At 33.1% G+C, this 21,765-nt stretch overlaps 2 protein-coding genes across 3 annotated transcripts; one reads left to right on the plus strand and one right to left on the minus strand.

The window, feature by feature from the left end:
* The first annotated feature begins 13,803 nt into the window (after positions 1-13,803).
* Positions 13,804-15,818, plus strand: LOC142606876 (high-affinity nitrate transporter 2.1-like). The gene is made up of 3 exons (XM_075778238.1): positions 13,804-14,613; positions 14,705-14,820; positions 15,152-15,818. The coding sequence occupies exons 1-3, from the start codon at positions 13,804-13,806 to the stop codon at positions 15,816-15,818; spliced, it is 1,593 nt and encodes a 530-aa protein (XP_075634353.1).
* A 623-nt stretch (positions 15,819-16,441) lies between these two features.
* Positions 16,442-20,183, minus strand: LOC142607991 (uncharacterized). Of its 2 annotated transcripts, none has more exons than XM_075779685.1 (4): positions 20,064-20,183; positions 18,539-18,690; positions 16,914-17,062; positions 16,442-16,839 (listed from the first exon to the last, which is right to left on the minus strand). In XM_075779685.1, the coding sequence occupies exons 1-4, from the start codon at positions 20,107-20,109 to the stop codon at positions 16,749-16,751; spliced, it is 438 nt and encodes a 145-aa protein (XP_075635800.1). In that variant the 5' UTR covers positions 20,110-20,183; the 3' UTR covers positions 16,442-16,748. The 2 variants fall into 2 exon arrangements, with proteins under 2 accessions (XP_075635800.1, XP_075635799.1); XM_075779684.1 differs by lacking the exon at positions 20,064-20,183 and adding an exon at positions 19,201-19,545.
* Between the last annotated feature and the right edge of the window lie 1,582 nt (positions 20,184-21,765).

Raw genomic sequence — 21,765 nt, forward strand, 5'->3', positions numbered from 1 at the left:
GGTCTATGAGAAGACCCTACTCAATCTATCCCTAATATTAGTCACATAGGAGGTCTATGAGAAGACCCTACTCAATCTATCCCTACTTCTTCTTCTTTTTCTTTTTCTTTTTCTTTTTCTTTTTTATTTTTATTTTTTTTGGAATGTTCTCAAAATCATTGTTCTTAGGTCAAAGTTTATATCTTTTCTATATAAAAAAAAAAACAAAAAAAAAAACAAAAATTCAAAGTTTATATTCATTGTTGAATTGCACATTTGCACTAGATTCTCGCAATGGTAAGTACACTGAATTTAACCCAAGTCATTTATTGTACCTAATACCATTAAATGATTTAGATTGTCTTTTTTCAATTAGTAAAATCCAATTTATGAGACTTATATTAAGACGGGTGATCCTCCTACCAATTTTTTTTTTTTTGTAAAAAATCATTCACCTAATTTTCAAGATAAATCCTCTAGTTGACATGGTCTATAGTAGGCTTTTTTTTTTTTTTTTTTTTTGTCAACTCTAAAGGGTGTTGTTTATATTATCAAAATGACATAACTAATATACAATACTTTAGATGTTGTTCCTTAAGTTTCACGCTTAAAATTGAACTATGTGGCTGCTTAACTAAAAAATATACTTCAATCCCATGAGGAAAAATCCATATGGCAGAATCTTAAAATATGAACCTAAGGAACAACATCTGAGTATTGTACTAAGTTTTGTCCTTATCAAAAACAATTGTTGTTACTTGTTGTATGAGATGCCAAAGCGAGAAACTTTATTCTTTTTACTTTTGGTATGTGAAAAGCCCATTAAACAAATGAAGATGATGCAATTTATTTGGCACGCAATATGCCAGTTGAGCATAGGGCTATGCAAGAAGTCAGTGGTGAAATTATAGTTTTGTATCTTTAAACATTCTTCATTGCTTGGAATCTTATTATTTTGAGAAAATCCATAGTTTTTGGCATGTTAGTTGTATGTCAATGTATACAAAATTACTAAGTTAATGTTTATAATATTAAATTTAGGTCTCCCTCCAACCTATCCAACTATAATGGCAAATGACTTTGAGGCTGGACCAAGTCATATAAATTCTGATGTTAATAATGGTAAGTTTTATATAATATATTTATAAAGCTTTCATCATTATTTTATATATATAATTAAACCAATTGCGCATTTTATATAATTACATTGTAGTTACAAAAAAAATTGAAGGAGTTGAAAATATTGTTGAGCAAAACCAAGGGGATGCCTATAGAGAACAAGGTTTATTACTCAATGTCACCATTTTTATTTTTATTTTCATGTTTATATCATTCTATAGAGCTTTCACCATTATTTTCTATATATAATTACACCATTTGAGCATTTTCTATAATTACATTGCAGTTGTAAAAAGAACTGAAGAAGTTGAAAATATAAATGATCAAAATCATGGGGATGGCTACAGAGAACAAGGTTTATCACTCAATGTCACCATTATTTTCTATATATAATTACACCACTTGAGCATTTTCTATAATTACATTGCAGCTGTAGAAAGAACTGAAGAAGTTGAAAATATAAATGATCAAAATCATGGGGATGGCTACAGAGAACAAGGTTCGTCACTCAATGTCACCATTTTCATTTCAATTTACATGTTTATCATTATTAATTTTATTATTTGTTAACAAGCTGCATATTCGAAACATTATTAAAATTTTGCTTATTTCACAACATAATATTTGGTACAATTTTAATATTTTCTTTCACAACTATCATAACACTCTTTATCACTAATTTTTTCCTCAAAACAAAAATTAGGTGTTGACAACACATTTGAAGGTACTACACATGTAAAAAATTGTATGCGAGGCAGATACAATTGTGCAAAGAATTTTAAAGAAGGTATAGAGACTATTAGGTACCAACTACCACAACCAAAGACATGTCACTTTTGTAATGCCCGTTTGTTCCATCGAGAGACATCCTCGATGTGTTGCAAGGATGGAAATATATCTTTCCTCAATATACCAATATGTCCTGAATTTATGGAGCTCATTTGTGAGCAAACACCATGGGGCAGACATTTCAGATAATATATACGGTTTTACAACAACATGTTTGCATTTACCTCAATGGTTGTGCACGTGGATGAAAGCGTGGCCTCAAATAGTCAAGGAATATATACATTTCGTGCCCAAGGTGCCATCTATCATAGAATTCGTAGTCTTTTACCACATACACCTCTAAGTGTGCGGCATCTACACCTCTCAAAATTTTGTATACATGGACCCGGTTACATTGGATTTGAGTTCAACCCAACCCAACCCAAACTCTCTCTAGATGAAATCTCTAACCCAATACAATTTATTGGGTATAGATCATTTTGTCAAGTCTACCAAATAATTTGGGCTTTTCTTTTTTTAAAACCAATAAATTGGGGGGGGGGGGGGGTTTCAATCAATTATTTACGTCCATTTTACAGTTGTGTATTGTGTTTAATATTTTAAATTTTACCAAAACTAAGTCTTATAATACAAAAGAGGGAGAGCAAGAGAGGTTTGGGTGGGTGGGTGAGGGAGTGTGATTTGCAAAGGAATGAACCAAAAAGGAAAAAAGAAATAAAAATAGAGAGAGAAAGATGACTGTGCACTGTAGCTGAGAAGCCATAATTTTTTTTTTTTTACTCCAGTAATGGAGGCTCAATTTTGTAGTTGATGGTGCTAAAAATAGCAATATGGCTTTTTAGCACTACCAATAATAATGCTCTTAGATTAAGAAATCTCTCAAGCCCAATCTAAGTTATTGGGTTGAGAATTGAGATCATATTGTCATATCTACTAAATAAATTAGGTTAAAAAAAACAAAAACCAATAGACCGGATTTTCAATCAATTATTTAAGTTACAATTTAATAATTTATACAGTTGTGTTTAATATTTTAATCTTAACAAAACTAAAGTCTCAAAATACAAAATAAATCAAATTAACAAATTCTCATATCCAAGACAAATAAACCTAAAATTACAAAACGCATATATTTTTAATATTGTTTTTTAGAAACGTATATTTTTAATACTTAACTAGCCTCATCACACGCGCTTCGCGCATGGGATGATGCTTTTTTTTTTTGTTGTTGTTAGTGATCCTATTTTGTAGGAAAAAAATTGTGTTTTTTTATTTATATATAATTTTTATTTTGAAAATTTAATTTATAAGTGAATAAATCAATTTGAAAATTAAGAGAAGAGTTGTCCTATTTTTTAGGCAATATTTTAGTGGAAGTTAGAGTTGTATTTTTACCGAATTGTTCTTTAGTTTCTTCTGTACTTAAACATAAGGGTGTAGGAGTATTTTTAAACTAAAAAATGAGGAATCCAAAGGGGAAACCCCTTAAATAATAGTATAGAAGATGATGCAGTTTATTGTTCAATTAATTTCTATCTAATTGAGTTCATGTTTTCAAAATTAACATTTAAGAGTCATGCCACTTTATAAGAGCATTCACACTAAGAAAGCTAAAAAAATATAGTTTTTAACAACTCAAAACACTACTTTATCTATTTTAACACTCCACTTTTATAATACACCTAATATCAAAGGTTTTATTTTAACATTTAACACATTAAAATAATATATCCAATACAATAAATAATAATCACAATTATCAACACATTAAAATACCATTTCTTTTAACACCACACATCAATTTTTTTTTTTTAAATTTCAAGCTACAGTGAGCTACATTAAAATTTCACTGTAACTGATACTCAAATTATTTTAAGTTTAGCTTCTTTACTGTACAAGGCATTTTGAGAGTATTGATTACTAAATTAATTTTTTAGTCAATTTAGTAAACCTTATTGGGATGCTCTAATTTTTTATAGTTATAAACTTATTTATATATTATTCTATATATTTTATATCTTTACAATATATTTAATTATCATTTTTATTTTCTATTGAAGAAGATGTTATCAATTATGTTGATTTTTTTTTTTTGAGAAAGATGTTGATGATTCTTGAATGCATCATCATCATTTATGATTTTTCACTTTATTTATTTATTTTTATGAAAAGCATAACGTTATGATTCTCAATATGATCCTACACTCTGATTCGAAAGACTCTCCTATCTATCTTGGTTAAAGCTAACAAATTACATAAAATCTAAAATCTATGGAAGAACATTTTTGGATCATCATATTGTAGAGGATATTTTATTTTTTTATTTTTTTTATAGGATTCTTTTTCTTTTTTTGAGAAACATGTTGTAGAGTTTATACAAAATAGAATTTCTACTTTAGCATAATCTAAGTGTATATGCGTGTGAAGCTCCCTTTTGGAGACTTGAACCCCGGCTCTTACCCCCCACACCTCACAAGCATTTATACTTGTAGAGTGACCACCGCACCAAGAGTGCGCGGTGGTAACATGTTGTAGAGTTGAATAGAATCTAATATGATTGATTATATATATATATATATATATATATATATATATATAAAGTTACTTCCAATAATGATAACCTGTTCAACAAGAATCACTATCAAAACTCATAAGCGATGAAGTCTTCTTCAATTTAAACTATTTTATGCTTGTGTAGCTTTTATGGGAACCATACATTGAGGACATCATAGCTAGGGAAGCTGCCTCAATATATTATCTTATTATGCAAAACTCATAAGCGATGAAGTCTTCTTCAATTTAAACTATTTTATGCCTGTGTAGCTTTTATGGGAACCATACATTGAGGACATCATAGCTAGGGAAGCTGCCTCAATATATTATCTTATTATGGGCTGTGAGATCTGGCGGCCAGTGATTCCTGTGATATGTTTTCATATTATAGGGTGGCATCATTTTGATTCCTATGATCTAGCCATTAACACTGGTGTCGACCTTACACGTAATTGATGCAAAAGGTAGGAACTGGCATGATCGATCGTGTTGCAGTGAGTGAACAAACTGTGTTGCTCCCATGGTGTACCATGATTCGAACATGGAGTACGTGGTATACGTATCAGCACATCACTAGGCACTTTATTAGCCACAGTAGCAGTTCTTTTGAGAGGTTGGTAAGATTTTCCTTTTTTTTTTCCTTTTAGAATAAGTAGATGAAATGGAACAAAGAACTGCACCAGTAAGGGTCAGTTCTATAGTATAGGCAAATGAAACAGTTACCTAAGACTCCCAAGTAAAAAAAAGACTCTAAAATTTTAACCAAGTTATTTCCTTGATTGTAATAGCATCAATTAAATTCTTATATTAGCCAATAAATAAAATTGGAGATGTTGAAATCACAGAGGGCCTAGCACTTACGTGAAGAAGGCTGCCCTTTGCTAAAACAAGAAACATTTTTGTCAATGATCAAGAAGGTGAGTCTAAAGCTGATGGTCAAGTTGAAATAGCAGCCTAAGAAGATAAACAATAAGAGCATCTATAACAGTGAAGTTAAAAATTTAGCAATTTAACTCCACCAAAAATTACTTTATTTATTTTACCTACACACATGCTGCAGCAGTGGATCTATTTTAGCTTTCAACACAATAAAATAATATAAACATCACAATAAAATAATATATCTACCACAATAAAATAATACATCTCATTACAATAAAAACACCACAATAAAAAGGTAATGTGAACACAAAATAAAAAATTAATTTTTTTTTAGCTCTCATGAACAGTGCACATCTATCTATAGATGTGCACTGTAACAATGAGCTAAAAAAATATAGATTTAGCTCCACTACTGCATGCTTCTTTTTGGTGTTTTGGTGGAGCTAAAATAGCTATATAGCTATTTAGCTTCACTGCTGCAAATGCTCTAATGATATGGTTTACTCAAAAAATAATAATAATAAGGCTATGGAACAAAATATCCATTTTACCCATCAAGAAGGTTCACAATTTGTAACACCATGAGGATAATTTAGTGATACAATATATGATGTCATGCCAGTTTGTCCAACCTATGCTTGTAACTTCAAAGATGCCTAGTGACTCTAGTCTAGGCATTTAATTGATTGGCAATTAGCAGCATTGTTGTGTCATGTGTGAGGTCACACATGCAAACTTTATAATATTTAATAGATAGCCTTTCGAATTTTGTTTTGCAATGATTCTAGGTAAGCATCCAAGGGGACCACTGATGAGAATCCAAATTAAAAAGCTCCACTTGATAATTTTTTAAAACACAATTTTACAATATTTTCAAATTAAAATGTAGTTTCAAAACATAATTTTAATGTTGATAGATTGTCACGTCAGCTTATATTAGATTGATTGAATATAGAAAAAATTACACTTTACCACCATAAATTATACTTTATATTGTATTTTGCACTATAAACTTTTTGAATGCACGTTGCATCCTAAAATCATAGTTTAAGATGCAAAACTATGACTTTTGTTATACTTTGCACCTTGACATTAAATTTAGTGTTAATTTAGATGGAAACATATGACATTATGTGAAAAGATCTAATTACCAAATTAATAAAGATGCAAATTATTAACTAAAAAAAAAAAAGAGGCTAGTTAACCTTTACTCAAAATAATAAAAGACCCTCTGATTAATAGATATTAGATATAAGTAGGTTCTTTGTTTTACAAAGTTAATTTTTAATACATAAATGATAATCATTTCAAAAAAAAAAAAAACATAAATGATAATAACTTCATATCTTCCTTCAAGTCACACAGTCAATCAAATCAGCTTTTACGCTCCAACAAAATTGTGAATAAGTAAACTTGAAAAAAAAAGAAAAAAAGAAGTCACATCTGTTTTGAAAGCAAATAAATTGTTAAGATACCCACAAAATGCTACAATTGTTTCAAGAAGTTAACAAAAGTTACGTAATAAAGCAGGTATAATTTTTTCTTCTCATAAAAAAAAAAAATTTAAATTTTGTTATTTTGACTTTCCATACGAGAAATGTTTGTATAAAGACACTTTGAGGAATTTTTTTTAGGTGGAAAAAAATCCAAAATCTGTTGTGTATATTATTTGTATTCTTTCACATATCCAAAACTGACTATAAAATTTTCAAAAAAAAAAAAAAAACTGACTAAAAAAAAACTTCAATGAAATGCGATAAGCTGTGTATACTCCAAAGTTTGTTGTGGTATGGGTTTTAGGGACTGAGAGCTTTTAATCTTGCCTTTCTTGCTAAGCAAGGGTAGCGGCTACAACAAAACTCAAATTCTCTCTTCTATCGGGTTTTCAAGAGCAAATATTTTCCTGACACTTTCTTTGTGAATGCTCAAAAAGGTAGGAACCCATCCTGTGTTTGTAAAGTATTCTAGCAGCACAGCCAATTATCAGGCAAAGAATGCGTTGGCAAGTTGGTAATGGACAGAGTATTTGTGTTTGGAAAGATATATGGCTACCAACCCAGTCCACTTATCAAGTAATCTCACCCAGAACATTGCTAACAGAAGATGTAAAAGCTGATTTCCTTATTGATGCAGAACATGGTTGCTGGAGAGCTGATTTGGTAAGGGAACTGTTTATTAATTTTGAAGCAGAAACTATTCTAAGCATTCCTCTCAGTCTTAGTATGCCTCCAGATAGATTGGTTTGGGCAGCTACACCAAATGGAAAGTTCATTGTCAAGAGCGCCTATTGGTTAGCCATGGATATGCACAATGCAGAACAAGAAGGAACCTCTGAAGCCAGTGGACAGCGGCAACTATGGAAGTCTGTTTGGGGTGCTGATGTGCCAAATAAAATCAAAAACTTTGTTTGGAGGGCTTGTCAAAATATCCTCCCTATGAAATCCAACCTTTACCGCAGACAAGTGATTAACAGTGAAGTTTGTGAGCTGTGTGATAAGTGTTGTGAGACAACAAGCCATGTTCTTCTTCACTGTGCTTTTGCTACATCAGTATGGGAGGCTTGTGGTTTGGTGATAGGCAAGGAGTGTACTTTTGAAGATATGTTTTGGAAATTAAGTAATGACTCGGGATCATTAGCTATGGACCTTACTCACTTCATGGCAGTTTCCTGGAATATTTGGAATAACCGAAATGGTATTCGACATGGTGAGAAGCCTAAGACTGTGGCCTCCCTAATCCTTGAAGCTACCAGGTTTGTTGTTGACTACCAATCTCTCCAGGACTACTCCATCCCATCAGCAAACTCACTCCCTACTAGATGGACTCCTCCTATAGCAGGTGTGTATAAGGCTAATGTTGACGGTGCTATTTTCCGAGATCAGTCTACTGCTGGTGTAGGTGTGCTTCTTCTAGATGATAAAGGACAGGTAGTTGGAGCCTTGAGCTAGCAGATCTATGCTCCTTTGGGCCCTCTTGAGGCTGAGGCAAAAGTTATGGAAGCTGCTGTTATTTTTGCAAGGGACATTGGAATTCAAGATGTTATTTTTGAAGGGGACTCTATACAAGTCTGCAATGCTATGAATGGAAACTCGTTAGCTCCCCCTGTTGTTGTTAATGTTTTAGAGGGCATCTTTTTTTAGCTTCAATCTTTTCGTTATTTTCTTTTTTCTCATGTTAAAAGGGATGGTAATAAGCCTGCCCATCTGTTAGCTCAACATGCTAAGTTTGTTCATGATTTTGAGGCATGGGTTAAGGAAACCCCCAAGTTTTTAGAACCTTTTGTTCCCTCTGATATTGTAGTTTGTATTTGACTCTTATTGTTGTGGTTTGTACCTGACTTCTATTATTAATATGTAGTGGTGTTTTTTCTATTAAAAAAAAAAACTTCATTGTACCAAATCAAATAATTAAATCTAAGCAAGACCCATTGTGGGGACTAAAAGGACCTAAGTAAGTATTTGAGCCTCGGGCTTTATTGATGGGCGCTAGTTTGTTTTAGACTAAAAGCCTCTTAGAACTGTAGCTCGACCCATGGGTTGAGAGTCTGAGAATTCGTCCGAGGACGAATATCTCCTCGGAAAGACCCACAATGACCCTGAGATTTGCCAAAAAGATCAAGGCAGAGCTCTGGAAAAACCGTTGGTTAAGAGGGGGATCTAAGCACCCTCCAGACGCAACGGTGTGAGGGAAATATCTTAGAAAAAAGCTGTTACCTCCACATTAAAGACCCTGCACCTATCTTCCTGGCCGCATTAATGGAAAAATGACCCCTGAACAGTAGAATAAAACTTTCTAGCTATTATATAAGGACTTCAAGAAGGTGGTGGAGAGAGAGATCGGTCAGTTAGCAGAAAAAGAACTAAGAACTGTAATTTTGGCATAAAAGAGAAACAATACATAAATCGTCCTCGGCTTACGTCCGAGGAGGTTCCCTTGTCATATTTGTTTATCATTTGCAAAGATTGTGGCACTCTAGCCTGTTTGTCAAGTTTCCAATACCCCTAAACTAGATTTCAAACCACACTCTACAAATCTTATTGTTTAAGGCTCATTGGGCCTGAGCCCACGTCTATCTTTGGGTCCAGTTGCAATTGTACGCTTACACCCATTATAGCAAAAGTATAAATACAACTGCTTAGGAGATCAAAATGATAATGTAAAACTCACAGATAGCATTTACTGGTTGTAAAAATTAAGAAACCCAAAAAATAAGGCAAAATAATGTACCTAATAAATCCTATAAAAGTTTGAAGAGACTTAAAAAAAGAAGAAGAGAGAATAATAGGTACCTTTTCTCCTTCTCAATTTTTGGCCAAACAGTTCATGTTATCTCTGGCCTAATACTCACAAATGTCCAAAAGGAAAAATAATGAACCTTCCCTTGAACCAAAAACAGGATCTAAAGGTACTCATAAATGTTAAAAGCATACCCTAGCATACGTACCTGTATCAAACAAAGCAGCAAAAAAACTATTGCATCAAACCAAAAATAAAACAAAGTGTAGAGCCATATATGAGAATGGCATGTCTCATCTAAACAATAATTGCTCAAATAGAAGGTTAATAATTAATACAAAACCCAACATGGCAATAAACGCAATTTAACAAAACCTGTTTCCATTTGGCAGAGAAGTTTTGGCACACATATAACAAAAACTGTTTCCATTTATTATAGAAATTTTGGCACGTGTGTAAACACCAACCCAACCGGTGGAATGGGCCAATGAACAATGGTTAAAATATATCAGTTTTTTTGCATAAAAATCATAACCCAAACAAATATCAGTATTAAAAAGAAATCATATTTAAATCAGTGCAAACACCACAAATCAAAATCAATCTAATAATCCACTTCACATCAAATCGCAAATGCCAAAGCTTCCATCAAAGCGGTTTCACTATTCTTAAACTCCCAATAACAGTTTATGTAAATTTTGCCTAGGCCATGATTTTCTCTATTCAATATAAAGAAGTTTTGTATTAAGAATTTATCTGTAGTTTTGTACTGAATTTAAGTTTGGTGAAATGGTCTGGAGATATTTTTTGTTTGCTATGAGTGCTAATTTTTAGGAAGAAGATATGTGTGTGAGAGAATGAGACAATTTGAAAACTGAAAATAGAAGCAGTTTGAATTTGAAAACCGACGTGAGTGTATTGGCAGTGTGGTCCTATTCTATAAATAGTATTTTACTTGGAAGTTAAAGAAGCATTTTTACCAAGTTTTGCCCTTACTTAAAGGTAAGCTGTAGGAGTATTTTGGAACAAAAAATTCTGGTCCAAACAGGAAAAATCTCTTAAATAGTAACTAGCCTCATTACACACACTTCGCACGTGCGATAAGGCTTTCCTTTTTTTTTTAGTGGTGGTAGCAAAAAAAAAATTATGTTTTTTATTATTATATATATATAATTTTTATTTTGAGAATTTAATTTATAAGTAGATAAATAAATTTGAAAATAAGTAAGAGAGTAATCATATTTTTTAGGCAATGTTTTAGTGGAAGTTAAGGTTGTATTTTTACCGGATTATCCTTTAGTTTTATCTCTACTTAAACATAGGGATATAAGGGTATTTTAGAACAAAAAAAAATTCAGTCTAAACAGGAGAAACCTCTTAAATAGAAGTATAGATATAGATAACCTTATGTGAAAAATCATGAGGTTTTAACAGGTGGCACATTATTTGTAAAGAGAAATGAAACATTCTCAAGTGCTATATCAGAGATAAGAAAAAATTAAATATTGACCTTTTTTTTTGTTTGATTAAGTGTTTTAAGACTTTTCTAATTTTTTTTTTAAATTCTTTGTTTCCTTTGATTCAATGTTTCAAGACTTTCCCTTTCTCACACATACACACAAAATTCTTTGCATTTCAATTCACTATTTTCACCACTTACACTTCTACTCCTTACATATACCTACCCATATAGCCCTTTATACCATCTCATGCCAAATACACAATGACCAAACACAATATCATTTACCTTCAATCTTTCGATGGCATCTACTTAACTCCAACATTGTTGTCTCATCTAATCTTAACGCGTATGAGTTGACTACAACCAAGAAAGGGGGCTCATATTTTATATTAAATGACATCGGCAATTATGATTTTGATGTTAGGTTGGACATTGTAGACTTGTGAGTTTTGTAAAGGTTGTGATTGATTTTGGGTGTTTGAAATGTGTATTTTTTTTTAGAATTTAGGAGAAAGAAAAAGACATATTCTATATCAACTTTTATTTTACAATATTCCTCCAAAGTTTTTTTTTTTATTTTATTTCTCATTACTTGAACTGAATAATAATAATAATAATAGATATGTGTGTTCAATTTATAATTGTTACTTTTTTATGATGAACTCATTACTAACTAAGTTCTATAACAATTATGTTATAATATATGTACAATATTCTCCAAAACTATTTTACATAAAACATTACAATATTATCCGTGCATCGTAGGAACAACCTAGTAGTTGTGTTTTAAAATTACAATTTCAACCCTTTAAAGCATTTTTTAAAAGGCTAATTTTCCAAATAATTTGAAAACAATGTTATTTTTCAATTATTATTATTAAAATAATATTATTTTGTAAAATTTCCACTTATAAAAATAGAAAAAGTTTTTTTTTTCTTTTCTAAATATACAAAAAAGTCTTACATATAAGATGTAAAGAAACATCCTGGTTTTCAAAAAATCATATACAGCTTGAAAAGAATTTTAAAAGACTTTTAACTATACTTAGCTTACTCTTCATTTTCCATCCCAACCACAAACCACCGAGTAGCCCCGAAAATAAAACACACAAAAGAACTCTAAGAGCTTCTGAAAGGGTAAGATCAAAGATGGCCTTTATAGTTTATATTATATAGTTTGTGTCTTCATCACCCCTGCCAGCAACCATGAGAAGTAACTGCAATTTGAGCTCAAAGGAAATATGTACTAGCTATATTATAGTCTGATTGACATGATAAATTAGTAAGAAAATGTGGGCCACTGAAATTTTAATATTAGTATGGTAGGGACACGCGAACAAAGCACGCCATTATATTAATATATTGTTTGTAGAATGAAAACTTGAGGGAAATACTGAGGAATTATATAACTGATTGGCCGATGATTGACTTTCAGGTAGCAAAAAATACAAGCAGTTTGGCCAGTTGGTAGTGCAGATTCTGCAGAATGAATACTATACATTTGTGTCTGGGTACAACTTTGTCCCCCCTTTTAAAACCGTTATTTTAAAAATAGATTGGATCTATTACTTATTTTGGTAATATTGATGCACGTATCGAGATTCAAGAATTCATTAACCACCTTCTCAAAAAAAAAAATAAATAAATAAATAAAAGAATTCATTAACCATATTAATATAACGCCAATTATTGTTGCACATATTGAGTTATACACGGTCATACACATTCCAACTAAAATCATGTTTTGAATTGTGTATTACTAATTATTGTTGCACATTATGTTATACATTATCACACACATTCAACTGAAATCATGTTTTGAATTGTGTGTTCCATACACGGGGTGTGTAACTACTACCAGATTCACCACTCCATGCACTTCCACTACCTTGGTATGATAAACAGTCACACTGGCACTAAGTACTGTCCTTCCATGTGTCTGTCTGAGATGATACTCGATCAACTTGATTTTGTTACCAGAACTGACCTTTTTGTTTTCGTAGGTTCCTAACCAGACCTAAACTTGCAGATGGGAACTAGTAAAATTACGTGACCAAGAATGAAAAAAGGAAATAAAATGGTGCATGGCTTTGTTCTTAACAAATAGAAATCTTCTATTTCACTTTTAATGTTTCACTTTATATTCCATAAACTGTAGTATCAGTATGTTATGCTTTCAATTCCTACAAATTAAACAGTCCGTTAATGGACTATAAAGTAAAATATATACTCAAAATAAAACAAAAGACGTTTATTAGTTAACCATTGCTAGACCGACTTAGAATGCAGCCAGTTACACGTAATGGTCTAATGGGTTGGATTCCTACAAACTGATGTGAAAGAAAACTGCGTCCTACATAAAATTAGAGAATAAGAACTCTCTTTAGAAAATGTATATACATTCCAAAAAACAAAGATATTTAAATTGGGACATAAAGAATATTATATTAGCAGAACTCTATAACTTGAGTTGCTATAGTTTAGTAATCATTAATCAACAATCAAGCGGCTAAGAGCTCCTCTATTAATGGATACCTGACCTGACCCCTTCGGTGCACGATGAGGCTTTTTTCTTGTTTGTATCAAAGATGCGGCGGAAAGGATTCTACGCGTTTGTTAGAGATTCAAGTACATGGGAGATTGGCCTTTACGAAGGTCAACGTTTATAGCAATATAAATACCATAAAATCCTACTCCCTTACACAAAACCAACACTAGCTAGCTATACTTTTTTATACACCCCTTCACACACTCTCGAGCACTTTCCAAAGAAAGAGAGAGAGATGGGTGAAGTGGAGCAATCCCCAGGAAGCTCCATGCATGGAGTAACAGGCAGAGAACAAACCTTTGCCTTTTCTGTCGCTTCACCAATGGTCCCAACTGATACAACTGCAAATTTTGCTTTACCTGTTGATTCTGAGCACAAGGCCAAGGTGTTCAAGCTCTTCTCCTTTGCCAAGCCTCATATGAGAACCTTCCACCTTTCTTGGATTTCCTTCTTTACTTGCTTTGTCTCCACCTTTGCCGCGGCTCCACTTGTTCCAATCATTCGTGATAACCTCAACCTAACCAAAGCAGATATTGGAAATGCTGGAGTTGCTTCTGTCTCAGGAAGCATCTTCTCTAGGCTTGTAATGGGTGCAGTTTGTGACCTAATAGGACCAAGATATGGATGTGCATTTCTAATCATGCTCTCAGCTCCAACTGTCTTTTGCATGTCATTTGTGTCAAATGCTGGAGGCTATATTGCTGTCCGTTTTATGATTGGATTTTCTCTTGCAACATTTGTGTCATGCCAATACTGGATGAGCACAATGTTTAACAGCAAGATCATTGGGCTTGTCAATGGCACTGCTGCTGGTTGGGGCAACATGGGTGGAGGAGCCACTCAACTCCTAATGCCTTTGCTCTATGAATTGATTCGTCGTGCTGGCGCCACCCCCTTCACTGCCTGGAGGATAGCTTTCTTTATCCCTGGGTGGTTTCATGTGATCATGGGAATCTTGGTCTTAATGCTAGGCCAAGACTTGCCCGATGGAAACCTCAGTACCTTACAGAAGAAGGGTGAAGTTGCCAAAGATAAATTCTCCAAGGTCAGTTTTGTTGAGCTCTACTTTTTCATGGTTTTTTTATTTATTTATTAACAGCCAAGAAATATTAGACTAATTTGGTTTTATGTCACAGGTGCTGTGGAATGCTGTCACAAACTATAGGACATGGATCTTTGTCCTCCTCTATGGCTACTCCATGGGTGTTGAGTTGTCCACAGATAATGTCATTTCTGAGTATTTCTATGATAGGTTAGTCTCCCTCCTCTTCACTAGTCTCATTAAAAATTATAAGAATCAGGCTAAAATACAACAATTGTTCCTAAACTTTATTCTATTAGCAATTTTAGTTTCTGAAGTTTAAAGTGATCATTTTTAGTCCCTAACAAACTTAAAGTCATCTTTTTTAGTCCCTAACAAAGTGATGAAGTATTAGTTTTTAGTTTGGCTACATCATCTAAGGGATTAAAATCGATTACTTTTAACTTCGGAATAAAATTGCTTGTAAGTTGAAGTTTAGAGATTGTAACTGTGTATTTAAGCCTAAGAATTAGAAACTAACCCTCTGTTTGATATGTGGCAGGTTTAATCTTCAGCTTCACACTGCCGGAATGATTGCTGCCTCCTTTGGTATGGCTAACATCGTTTCTCGTCCCTTTGGTGGTTATGCCTCTGACTTCTCGGCCAGATATTTTGGCATGAGGGGCAGGCTTTGGACCCTTTGGATTCTCCAAACTCTAGGAGGTGTCTTCTGTATCTGGCTTGGCCGTGCCAATTCATTAGCTGTTGCTGTCTTGGCAATGATCCTCTTCTCTGTTGGAGCTCAAGCTGCGTGTGGAGCAACTTTTGGCATCATACCATTCATTTCTCGGAGATCATTGGGTGTTATATCAGGCATGACTGGTGCTGGTGGAAACTTTGGCTCTGGATTGACCCAATTAGTGTTCTTTACAAGCTCAACATTCTCCACTGCAACAGGCCTCTCTTTCATGGGGGTCATGATTGTGTGTTGCACTCTTCCTGTGACATTGGTTCACTTCCCACAGTGGGGGGGCATGTTCCTTCCACCTTCCCAAGACAAGGCGAAATATACCGAAGAATTCTATTATGGCGCAGAGTGGAATGAGGAGGAGAAGCAGAAGGGTTTGCACCAGCAAAGTCTCAAATTTGCTGAGAACAGCCGGTCAGAGCGTGGCAGGCGGGTGGCCTCAGCTCCAACTCCACCAGAATCAACACCAGCATATGTTTAGTTAATTAAGGAAAGATCAATTAAAGTCATGGTGGAAGCTAATAGAAACCAATAATGAGAGCAAAGGATGTGTACAATGGTCTTTGTCTCTCTTATGTACTATGATCCTTCTTTCTTGCCCTGTATTTATCTTAATAGTCATTAAGATGAATGCAAGATATACAAAATATCCATATATTTAGTTTTGCAGGACATGTATGATGGCTCTATATGTTCCAATTTCTAGGGAACCGTGACCTCATTAAAAATCAACATGGAGCGCACTTGCATGCATTACGGTACTTTCCTCTGACTGACCCAGATCTGTTCAGTCCAATCAGTTCCTTGCCCCACCCACCATATTTTAAGGGCCAAAGCCCACAAACTAATGTGATATGCTACAGCCATTATAAGCAGTTTGCAGTGCTCCCATTTGATATTGGGCTCCTCTTTGACCCAGTTATTCAGCCTTGCTTAGCATACGTGAAAACTAGCTTTTGCCCCCACACCCCCCCCCCCCAAAAAAAAAAGGGGTACATCGAATGTATAGTTAATTACATGCTTTTCTGACCCCTATGAACCATTCAATTTCAAATTACTCTCAGGTGTCTCCTCAAAAGCAGAAGCAAATAAGCACCCAGAAGAAATATAAACGAACACTGCTAGCACCAGATTGATACTAACAAGCTTGTTTTTATGATATTGCATAAAGAAAAGTTCAGGTATAACAAAGATATACACATGCTCATCAATTAAGGTACATTTAACGAAGTTTTTGAGTTTAATTGTAACAAAAAGGAACAATTATAACAAAAGCATATACATCATCCAGCAAGTTAAGTACATAAAAAAAAAGTTAAATCACTTCCAATCTTCTGAGTGCAAATTGATGTATATCTAATAATGCATTGGAGGTGTAGCCTTTTCAACTAGAAACAAAAGATTTTAGAGCTCACTTGTAGCTTAGCTTTCCACGACCACCGCAAGTACTACAGTTTCGAGCAGAAGAGCACCTTGTACAGTAGCTCCATTTCTTTGGAAGCCTGACATAGTCCAATTCAGTTCAGTTCAGTGGACTAATTCAAACTTGAGAGAGAGAGAGTTGACAAAAGAATACCCTGCTGTATATCGAGTGGCCATATTCTTTGCAGTCAATCTTGCCTTCTCAGCGCTTTCCTCTGACAATTTCTTGAGCACAAATCCTTCACCATTGCATTCAGAACATATGCCAGAACCACCACAATCTTCGCACACTTTTGTAGGAATCTGAATTTTGAGAAGGAATTCAAGTTAAAGAAAGTATCAGGCACGGAAAGGAGCTCTAGGTGAACAAGCAGATGGCTCAATGTGTCCTACTCCTTTAATTGTCTTTTGGCACAAATTGTGCAATGACTAAATACTATGCAACTAGTTTTGGTGATTCCATAACATTATTGTCCCAGAAAAACGGAACATAAAAGGGAAGAGAGAGAGAATACAAGAAAAGAGAAAAGATTTGAAACAAGACTTCAAGAAGACCAGCAGAAATTCAATCTCTGATTAACAATCAAATACTGCATGAAACATGACTTTATTGCCCAATGGTCCAACCATCCAAGGGTTATGAAAACAGATGTTAAATGTTCTTGGCCAATCTTCTTACATTAGACCAACAAGTTTGGAAGAATCATTCCTCTTTTAATCCATTTGTTTCTAAGTGTCCATCCCAGATCCATGCCAAGTTTTATGCTCATTAGCCTGGTGCTAACAAGGCTAATTGTGAATTCTTTAACCCCACCTCAAGGAGTTCTTAAGGTATAAATTAAAACTTGATATATACTGGTCACATTAATGGTAAATCTGGCGGAAGTTAAGAAAAAATTAATAGCTGTTCTCATAATTTTCTCATTAAACCTTTTTATATTTAGTTTTTCCTTTTGACTTATGATTTTTTTTTTTTAATTATGAAAAAGGGAGAAGGATGGGAGGAGGGAATTATGAGTAAATACAAAAATTCTCATATATCAGATGCCCAGAACCACCATTTTATATTTAAAATTACTCCTAGGATATGGTTAATTATATATGGCACTGCATCTAGTTGAACAAATAAGCAGTTTAAGAGTTCCACTGAATTAGCAATTGAGCATTAAAGGAAACATAAAAAGATTTATTGTTTAGATATTTAGCTACCAATATTTTCTAATGAGTAAGTATGGACTTTATTGAACAAAGAAGAATACTCCAGTATATAACGAACATAAGACAACTCTTTGATTTGTGGAAAATATTTCATCTTGTAGGACAAATCTTTTTCAATCTTTGATATATTACCAATTGTCCCAAAAGCTATAGCTCTAAGGAATTAGTGAATTTAATCATTTACTCGTAATTCTAACATCTTATTCAGCCGACTGTTCCCTTTAAGATTTGCAAAGGAACCTTCACATAAGAGTACAACTAAACATATGCAGAAAATAATATATGTTAATGAATGAATGATTCATCAAACTATTACACCCTGGAGCAAATTACAAGTAATAAGATTTTTTTTTTTCAAAAGATGCAAGATGTCATTTGATATTACTTTGCTAATGAAATATATGTTAAATAGAAAAATCACACCAAAACACTTGCAGATTCCTCTCTGAAAACTCATAGTGACATCAGGTAAGTTGCACATTGCATGTATCTTAACATGAATACTCTTCTTTAAAGCAATATTTAATAAATTTTATACGTTGAAGCAAATTAATTGCTCACCTGAGCGGCCTGGGAAGCCTTAGTATTTCGCCTTACAAGAATAGTAGCTGCAGCACCCACAACTGTGGCAGCAATTGCCACAGAAGCCGCTGTTTCTGGTAGAGCGCAAGACACGTTAAATATTTTTCTTCCTTGTCCTTGTGACTTTCCACCTTTTAAAAGACAAAAATTAAGACACAACGATATCAAATATTGGAATCCAAAATTGCTTTGCAACATCAAAAACAAGCAATAAGCTTCTATTGGTTGACTCAGTTCAATCAAATTCCACTTCTATTTGTGAAAATCAGTACATATATTTAGAACCAAAAAGAAATATCTTGCATTCTAATATAAGTTTCTTTCCAGCTGATTTGCAAATGCACTATAAGCATAGACTTAAACTAACATGTTTGGGTCACATACACTATAAGCATAGACTTTAACTAACATGTTTGAGTCACATATACCATGCCTCATTCTTTAAATTGGCATGTCTTATAAACAGAGGTTTCACGTTTGCATCCAATTCCATTGAATTCTAATAATCACAGTGATCTATTGGTTTGTTTATTAACTATGATTGGTTTCCATTACATTGTCTACAAAACAAGTGCTGATAGGATACCAAAATCTGCAACAACAATTCAGGTGATCTTATTCCAACAGAGGTTAAAACTGACACGTTTGGTAGCCCAGAACTAGGCAATCAGAATGCTCATTTAATAGCATCAACTCCATTGCAGGTATATGCTTATAACTTGATAAAGAAAGGTACAGAATTTCACCCTCCACAATCAAATACAGATTAGCTCAAAGTAATCACTTCACCCATCAAATCTCAGAAAGCTCATTGAAGCACACAACTTCAACCAGCATTAGTACTAGTGTCCCCATTCCATGTTTTCCCTCAACACCCACAACAACTATTATTGGTCTGGAAACTTAGAGACAGGGAAACCATCTTTATCTTAATTTAAGACACCCATTATAGCACAAACCTTCCTCCATAAAGATTACAATGAATAGGTATGGTGAAACCACCAAATCAGCAAGAACCCAGTTCTAAATAACACTCAAATGCAAATATATAATATGCCCATCAACAACCGCATACTATTAAAAGCTCTCAATAACTCAATCTATAATTGCATTTTCCATTATATCACTATTTCAATTTGTCCCACAAATGTATCAACTACCATCACCAACTTGCACTACCTATACATCAAACAGGCAAGTCATTTTAACATAAACCAACTACTGCTGTCACTTTATTTAACAATCGCTTAAAGGGTATCTTCTCTTGGTTAAGTTTCACTACCTAATATACCAAACAAGCATATAATTAAACGAAATACTATATATTGAATGGTTCCATTTACTAAGAAGAAAGAGAAGAAATTACTATGATGAACTAGACAACTTGGGACAAAAATATTTAGAGGTGTCAGACAATGACAAGACAGGTAAACGGTTTAAAGAAACCTCGAAATTCTGTAAAACACACAAAGGAGAAAGAAAGATTTCTCATTTATTATCTTACTCTTAGAAAATGAGGGAATTGAGACAGTGCGCAGAGAGAGCTCCATTATAAAAAGGTGAATTTTTAAGTTCCAGCATTGTTAGTTAGTTCCCTTATCCTGGCAGCTGAGGATGTTTTCAGTAAAGCCCTTGATAATACCTACAATTCCAGAACTGCCATTCAAATTAATAGCCAACTTGATTTATCTCAAAAAATAGAAAAATTGGTGAATTCCACTTACAGCCAACTTTTAGTCTCTAATGAAAGTTGAGAAAAATGCCTATATGGCTTAACAGTATTTAGGGAATAAATTGGTAGTAAAGACCAGATTAGTTCATTTTAAAAACCTTAAACCTAGTTAGTATTAGCTCAAAAGTCAAACCTCAGAATATGTTAAAGAAAAAAAAATGCAAACTTGGTTCTTTACTTCCTTACTTCTTTTCCTATTGTAAGGTGTTTGATTTGATGATAATGATGAGCATTCAATTACTTGAATTTATCAAATTAAAAATAATTTGTTTATCAATATATTATTTTTCTGTTGATTTTAATATAAAGTGATGAATGTAAATTGCATGTTAATACACGTATGTATTTAATATCAAGTGGATTTTTTACATGTTCGTCGGCAAGCTAATAGACCGGCTCATCTCTTAGCTAAATATGCTTAAGGCATCGAAGACTTTTCTGTTTGGCTAGAAGAGAATCCTTATTTTATTGAACAAGTTCTTCTGAATGATGTATCGTTAGTTCATTCTTCTTAATAAAGTTTGAAGTATTTTAGATCAAAAAAAAAAAAAAGTAAATAGTTACATGACAACTAATACATGTTTATACATATTAAATTTAAAAAATTATAAATCTAAGAAAAAATATTTGTATTTATATCCTGATGATTTCAAAAATACATAATAAATAATAAATGTTTATACATCTAAAATTGATTCAAATTCTCTAGATTTCTTAGGGTATTCTATTAATAGATTTCCTTAAATCTTAACTACACTTTAATGATTTAATGGTCTAGATTCTACTATGTCGGCATCCATTCTATTTTTAAATTTCTTAGGGTATTCTATTAATAGATTTCCTTAAATCTTAACTACACTTTAATGATTTAATGGTCTAGATTCTACTATGTCGGCATCCATTCTATTTTTAAATTTCTTAGGGTATTCTATTAATAGATTTCCTTAAATTCTATTATATTTTTAAAATAATAAAATAATGTTGCAAACAAAACAATTAAGATTATTGTTAGTAGAATTCTAACATAGCAAAATTTAAACCATTAAATCATTAAATTATTTGATAGAGTACCATAGGAAATCTAGAAGATCTGTATCCATCTAAAATACAATATATTTATACACATATAATTTTTTGTCGTAGAATATCACTCCTTTTTTTCAATCATAGTCTTTATCAAATATTCTCATTCACATTTTTTTACTGATCATAAAAAATCTCTCGGATTTGAGTTGACTCTTGCCGATAGACAACCATGCACATAACGACTGGATATGATATACGTTGCAGACATCTTGATCATGAGCCATTGGGAAGAAGAGTACTCCAATTATGTTCAAGATCCAACCAATCATTGATCCTAGTCCCCCACCAAAATCAGAGTACCTTACTAGGTAAATCTTAAGATTGACAACTACAGGGAATGTAGTAAAATCCAAGCAGACAGAAGCCACTATCCCACTGAAACAATGAA

This window comes from Castanea sativa, chromosome 8 (genome assembly GCF_040712315.1).
Source record: "Castanea sativa cultivar Marrone di Chiusa Pesio chromosome 8, ASM4071231v1".
Classification (NCBI taxonomy): Eukaryota; Viridiplantae; Streptophyta; class Magnoliopsida; order Fagales; family Fagaceae; genus Castanea; species Castanea sativa.